This window comes from Scylla paramamosain, chromosome 20, assembly GCF_035594125.1.
Source record: "Scylla paramamosain isolate STU-SP2022 chromosome 20, ASM3559412v1, whole genome shotgun sequence".
NCBI classification, from domain to species: Eukaryota; Metazoa; Arthropoda; class Malacostraca; order Decapoda; family Portunidae; genus Scylla; species Scylla paramamosain.
The window spans coordinates 23238995-23246494 of NC_087170.1; the positions used below are offsets into that span (position 1 = coordinate 23238995).

Here is a 7500-nt window from a genome sequence, read left to right on the forward strand (position 1 = left end):
CAAACTTCCAGCAAGAAGGAAAGGTAGATGCTGACAGACAGAGCTGAAAGTTTGACTAGGCAAGGTGCAAGCACGGAGGCACAGTTTCGGAGAACAATAGGAGGGACCCCATCAGGTCCATAAGCCTTCCGAGGGTTTAGGCCAGCGAGGGCATGGAAAACATCATTGCGAAGAATTTCAATACGTGGCATGAAGTAGTCAGAGGGTGGAGGAGAGGAAGGAACAAGCCTAGAATCGTCCAAGGTAGAGTTTTCAGCAAAGGTTTGAGCAAAGAGTTCAGCTTTAGAAATAGATGTGATAGCAGTGGTGCCATCTGGTTGAAATAGAGGAGGGAAAGAAGAAGCAAAGTTATTGGAGATATTTTTGGCTAGATGCCAGAAATCACGAGGGGAGTTAGATCTTGAAAGGTTTTGACATTTTCTGTTAATGAAGGAGTTTTTGGCTAGTTGGAGAACAGACGGCATGGTTCCGGGCAGAAATATAAAGTGCATGAGATTCTGGTGATGGAAGGCTTAAGTACCTTTTTGTGGGCCACCTCTCTATCATATATAGCACGAGAACAAGCTGTGTTAAACCAAGGTTTAGAAGGTTTAGGACGAGAAAAAGAGTGAGGAATGTACGCTTCCATGCCAGACACTATTACCTCTGTTATGCGCTCAGCACACAAAGACGGGTCTCTGACACGGAAGCAGTAGTCATTCCAAGGAAAATCAGCAAAATACCTCCTCAGGTCCCCCCAACTAGCAGAGGCAAAACGCCAGAGGCACCTTCGCTTAGGGGGATCCTGAGGAGGGACTGAAGCGATAGGACAAGATAAAGATATGAGATTGTGACCGGAGGAGCCCAACGGAGAAGAAAGGGTGACAGCATAAGCAGAAGGATTAGAGGTCAGGAAAAGGTCAAGAATGTTGGGCGTATCTCCAAGACGGTCAGGAATACGAGTAGGGTGTTGTATCAATTGCTCTAGGTCATGGAGGATAGCAAAGTTGTAGGCTAGTTCACCAGGATGGTCAGTGAAGGGAGAGGAAAGCCAAAGCTGGTGGTGAACATTGAAGTCTCCAAGAATGGAGAACTCTGCAAAAGGGAAGAGGGTCAGAATGTGCTCCACTTTGGAAGTGTGTGTGTGTGTGTGTGTGTTTTATATATAGTAATAAACTACCATCCGAAGTGTTATGATGTGGTCTCATGACCCCTGTCAATATGCACCGCCTTAGATTGTCAAAAGAAAGATTTTTTTTTTCTTTTTTATTAAATATTAATGCGATAATTTATCATTGTATAACGCTGACAAGACTCCATTTCCACGCCCTATCATTTGAGGTGTAGTTACCTGAAATTTATTCAGAAATTACTGAGAAAAAGAAAAAACAAACAAACAGCTGGACTTGCCGGGCGTGGGAGGTGGAGTGACAGTTACCTCGAGTGACTATTTTCGTGTGCTTGCTAGTCTTTTCTGACTGTGGTCTGCTGTATGTTGGTTAGTAGGTCGCCGTGAGTAAGGCAGAGGAGGAACAAGGCGCGGCAGTGGCTGTGCAGACGGAGAGAAGAGGAGCTCAAGTGTTAGAAATTGAACTGCAGGACGAGAACGTTATGAGGGGAAGGACATGTCACACGGTCACACCCACCATACACGCTGGTAACCACCTACCATTGCAGCACTCTCTCTCTCTCTCTCTCTCTCTCTCTCTCTCTCTCTCTCTCTCTCTCTCTCTCTCTCTCTCTCTCTCTCTCTCTCTCTCTCTCATACGGCTGTATTTGAGCCCTATGGGAAGAGTCTCCATCAATGAAATATCCCATCAATTAGGAGGTGGCATAACGACCGTAAAAAGGGTTGTTTTTAGGTGCACGCCACCACCTGCTAAATGAAATTCCAGCACATAAAACACTCCCTGAAGCCAAGAAAAGACTTCAAAAAGCACAGATAGACTCATGGTGATAGCTTTGAAGAAAACCAATATTTGACAGCCCAGTAACTAAGGGAAATGTACCATGAGGAGCTCAAGAATGTCTCAGAGAGGGCAGTACAACATTATCTGCTAAAGGACCTTAAGATTCCAAGCTACACTACAGCAGTCAAACCGCCTCTCACTGACAAGATGAAGAAAACAAAATTAAATTGGCCATGGAACATAAGGAGTGGACTGCAAACCAGTGGATGGAAGTCATGTGGTCTGATGAAAATACTTTCCTCCCATCATGGAAAGGATCACCGTCCATGTAACTGTAGCCTGCAAATGTACCTATAGATATAAAAATATACAAAGAGAGTATGTGATGCCACCGTATTTGTAATAAATTATTGTACTATCTGTTGTTCTGTGAGTATCATGACAACTCAAGTCTGTTGCCATCACAGTGATACAAAGTACACTCAGTTTCATACATGAACAAATCCATTGCCGTTATTATATAGTATGGCAATGAACATCAAGACACTAGCAAAGGGACAGGGAAAAACTGCATGAGTAACATATTTTTCTTTATATCTGTATCTATTTTCAGAATCTTTAATATCCTCTACCTCTCTGTCTGTCCAGAAAGAAAAGATAAAAGGAATTGGTTATCAAATAGAGTGTAGATGAATGAAATAGAATTGGTAATCAGGAATCATTAACAAGCTTTAAAAATTATACAAATTAACATTTGGGGATGACAGATTGAAGTAGGCAGGTATGTTTCGTAAGGGGCTGCCACATGTAGGCCTGATGGCTTCCTGCACTAGCCTTTGGTTTTTTTTATGTTCAAGAATTAGGCATTTATAACAGTACCAGGCATCAGAAAAAAAAATCTACTTACAAACATTGGCATACCTTTGATTCATCACTGCAAACTGTTCACTGTCCAAGTTTGTAGCTGTCCAGTCCCCTCTCTCTCTCTCTCTCTCTCTCATGTCCAAGTTCATAGTTGTACAACATTCCAGTCCTCTCTCTCTCTCTATTCAATCATCTGTGTAGTCCTTCCATTTCTTCTTTAGCCTGCTTTATCTTCTTCAAGCCACTTCCATATGTACCATTCTTCTGTCAACATATTTTTCATCCCTTCTTTTAATGTGTTCAAACCTATTCACTTTTTTTTCCTTGTATTTTATTGGACACCTCTATTATTTTGGCTGTTCCTCCTATTAAATAATCTCTTACTCTATCCTTGTCAAACCAACGTTAGCATTTTTATCTCTGGTCCTCACAGCCATTAAACAACAGTTACTACCCATCAAACCATGACATTACTTTGTTACTTGAACCTGCTGTGGTCACAGTCATCAGAAGCATCAGGTGTTACTCATAAAACCATGGCATTACTTTGTTACTTGGACTTTCCATGCTGTTAGTCATCAAACCATGGCATTACTCTCTCTTGCTTGGGTTTGCTGCAGTTACAATCTTCATTGCATGTTTTCCAGCTATTATGTTACACCAGAGAGAGAGAGAGAGAGAGAGAGAGAGAGAGAGAGAGAGAGAGAGAGAGAGAGAGAGAGAGAGAGAGAGAGAGAGAAACTTAGAAAGCCTAGTACAGCCAAATTCTTGGGGAATCTTTCAATAACAATCAAATAGATAATTTGAGCCTGAAAACATTTATTCTTAAAAATGTGAAAATATGAAACACACCAAGTCAACATGCTAACAAAGCTAACAGGTGGCAGGAATTGCTCTTGAGTGTGGTGCTGGTGATTGTTTTCAGCACCAAGACACCCCTGGTGAGACAAGGAAGATGTGCTTGTGTCTATATCTTTCCCAAACACTCCCATCTACCCATTTCCACACAGGCTGGATGCTCCTCAAAACTTCCCCAAGGAGGCCACAACACACTTTCTTCCAATATAGACCCACACATCATCAAATTCTCCTCCCATTTGCATTACAATCCAAACACTTCTCAAAACAGTCACCAAGATCTTCCCATCTTCAATTTCTCCTTCACACTCTATCATCTCAGCTTCATTATAATTCAAACACTTCCCAGAACAGTCAGTAACATTAAGCTGAGATGGGTACTGGGAGTATGATGTTTACCTCCCTGCAGGAGGGATTCAAAAAAAGGTTTACACTCATAACCTTCTCCCTGTCAACCATGGTCATTTCTACAACTCTGCACAAGCTACCTGGTAGATCCATACACAGATTTTTTTTTTTCCTGAGAATGTAAAAATAATAATCTGTCTACCTACATACCAGGTTATCTCTTGTCAAAGGAGGGTGGACAGGAGGAGCTTCACACACACACACACACACACACACACACACACACACACACACACACACACACACACACACACACACACACACACACACACACACACACACACACACACACACACACACACACACTACACAATATTGCCACAATCAATATGAATGTAAATAAATTGTGTCCAACAAAAATGCAGGTGACAAACTAATTCATTTAATTTCTTGAGGTGCCAACAAAGATTCAGCTGAGTTTGAGGAAGACTCGGATGTGGTTGAGGAAGATTCTGCTTTATTGGAGGAAGACTCAGGTGATGAATCCTTACCATTCTGAGCAACTTTTCTCTTGATGGCAATCGGCTTGGCCATGGAACTGTTTACTGCCTTGCTCTTGTCCTGTAGGGTAAAAATGTCAGTCAAATAATAAAAATTGAAAACACAAAATATATAAAGAACATTTTATCTATCTATATACCAGGCCAGTGACCCCATAGCAAATAACCCACAGAAAGCACCAGGCACTGTTCACATTCTTAGCCTCAGCAATCAATAAATAGTAATAATTATAATAATAATAATAATAATAATAATAATAATAATAATAATAATAATAATAATAATAATAATAATAATAATCTATCTAGCCAGCAATCCCACAAAGGGTGACCCAAACACCACACACTCATACACACATCACTCACACTCTCAGCCCCACTGGCCACTGATGGAAAGGGTCAAAGTAAAGATCAGCAGTGTGACAAAATTCAGCTCCATAATACCATAACAGAAGTCTCCATTTAACCTTATCTTTGCATGCCCTAATTCATTCATTCTTTTTTTATTCCCTTTTCTCACATATTCCAGCATGCATTCCCAATTTACTGGAGCTCATTGGGTACTGTTATCATACATATACCACATGACACACTTCTTACACTCCAGCAGCTCCTCACCTCTTCCTGCTCCTCAGTCCTGTCACTCTTCACTCCGTTCTCCAGCCTGGGCTTCTTCTGTTCATCTGTGGCCTCGTCTTCCTCAGGTTTCCGCTGCTGACCCACAAAAATACATTTTAAAACCAGACTGGATGAAAATGTATTGTGGTATTTTGTTTGGGGGCAATTCTCAATAGTTTTGTCAGAAAATTTTCCTACTCTTGTCCACTTTCCACATTTTAAATCATGCATGTGGCATGTCTCTGGTTCATCTCCAAGAGGAAGTTAAACCGCAAAGGTACTATCTGATAATTTTCCAAAAACCAGGTTAAGGAGGATTTAGGACACGTATAATAGTGAACAGAAGGGAAGACAAACCAAAGGATAAAAAGTAATCTGAAAGCAAGACACAGGCAATGGGAACAGTGTCATGTCAGGCAGACTACCAATAGGAACAGAGCCATGTCAGAGACCCAATGGGAACAGTGCCACGTCAGACAGACTATTTCCATGGAAGGATGAGGGAGGTAATGACCAAACCCTCCTTAGCTACTGCTTTCCTTTCTGGTCCCAGCTTGCATCCAGGACACACCTCCTAACTTCTGTGCTAATCCACACAGCCTACCTGGTGCTCCCAACCCTCTTGCAGACACGGTAAGTGGCCACAAAGGAAATAAATAGTGACTGGCTGTGACACACCATCAGGCAGAGGCAAGGTACTGGGCATGGGGAGTGATGAGGTTAGGTTATGTTAAGTGTCACGGCATCCAATCGCCTTCCTCCACCCCCCACCATTTACCTACCTGCAACTACCGTATTTTACGGCTTATAAGACGCTGCACCGTGGAAGACGCACCCTAATATTTGAAAGAGATTTCTAAGAAAAAAAGTTATTCTCATACAAGAACACATTCACCATAAACCCGACCACCGAACACTAAAACATAAGGAACAAGGAGTCTGCAAGACTGCCTCTTACCAGAAATTTACAAGCAGTCCATCTCTTGTTATTGTTGTTGTTGTTAAGGGTTGCGATGAATTGTATGATCCTATGAGCTGTGGAGGGATCCATGTCTTGTTCTCTTAAGCTCCTATGAGCTGCGAAGGGATGCATGTTTTGTTCTCATAAGCATTGCAGTTGCTTAGTCTTCTTGAGGAAGGGCCAAGTGTGGTGAAAAGCTGTTGATTGCACCAAGGGTAGTAAAGCTCTGGAGCAAGGTTAGGTTCCAGCGGTGGAGGTGAGCAGCGAGTGATATTTTGCCAATACGGAGACGCATGACTGAGAGTAACATCTCACTTGCGGGACGTTTTCCTAAACCCATGGTTACAGAGAAGAATTTTTCATTGTCTAAGGGTGGTTTTATTTTCATAAAAATCAATTTAAAATGCATTTAAAAATGTAAAACTTGAAAGAAATTTATTCATCCTCAAATCCCAAAAACTCATCACTACTGGATTCATGTAAAAGTTCTGAACTCTCATCTACAGAATTATCACTATGGTCACTCATGTACAATAAGTGATCCTCAGTACTATCCATGGCATTACTTATACCACACTTTCTGAAAGACTTTTCAACAACTTCAGTATTAATAGCACTCCAAGATTTCAGCACCCATTCACACACTTGAGCTACTGATGGGCATTTCATTCTTCCACACGGTGTCATTTCGTGTCGTCCTTCAGCCATCCATTTAGACCATTCTTCACGCATGTCATTCTTGAATGGTTATTGTTGAATACAACATTCGTCTTGGAAGACACACTAGTATTTTTCAGGGTATTTTTTTGGAAAAAAAGTGCGTCTTATAAGCCGTAAAATACGGTAAGCACTCCTGGTTCCCCTTGTCTCCTGTCAGCCAGACTAGGGAATGGTCAGGTTGGGTCACCCCTCCTCAGCCTGGCAGCTTAAGGCTTCCTTAACCAACCACAATTTATTTACTTATATTTTTGTACTTTTATAAACTATCAAAATCATCAACCCTTATATAATCATCACCTGATCTGGTTGTCTAGTTTTTTATCAGTCACAGGTTATTATCCACACATCATAAGGCATAAGAGAGAGAGAGAGAGAGAGAGAATGGATAAATGTTAAATCAGAAAATCTTTCACTTATTATATTACAAAAACTAAACTAACCCAACCTAACCTAACTTAAACAATCTCAAAAGAATTAGGGATAGCCAATCTTAATATGCACCCATGAAGATAGGTTCCAGAGGTTCACCTTACCTTGTGTTGAGGAGGAGGAAGAGAGAGAGGCTGAAGACAGTTTGAGGAGTTGATGAGAGAGAGAGAGAGAGAGAGAGAGAGAGAGAGAGAGAGAGAGAGAGAGAGAGAGAGAGAGAGAGAGAGAGAGAGAGAGAGAGAGAGAGAGAGAG

At 41.5% G+C, this 7500-nt stretch overlaps 1 protein-coding gene across 4 annotated transcripts in view; it reads right to left on the reverse strand.

The window, feature by feature from the left end:
* Positions 1–3555: 3555 nt before the first annotated feature.
* The window catches only part of LOC135110662 (protein HGV2-like), a 13463-nt gene continuing 9518 nt past the window's right edge, over positions 3556–7500 (reverse strand). For 2 of the 4 annotated variants that reach the window (XM_064023245.1, XM_064023247.1), the window contains 2 exons: positions 5138–5233; positions 3556–4580 (listed from right to left, as the gene is read on the reverse strand). In XM_064023245.1, the coding sequence (XP_063879315.1) occupies positions 4398–4580; positions 5138–5233 (279 nt within the window). In that variant the 3' untranslated portion in view covers positions 3556–4397. The remainder of the gene's footprint in view (positions 4581–5137; positions 5234–7500) is intronic. The other 2 variants (XM_064023248.1, XM_064023246.1) reach the window with 2 other exon arrangements.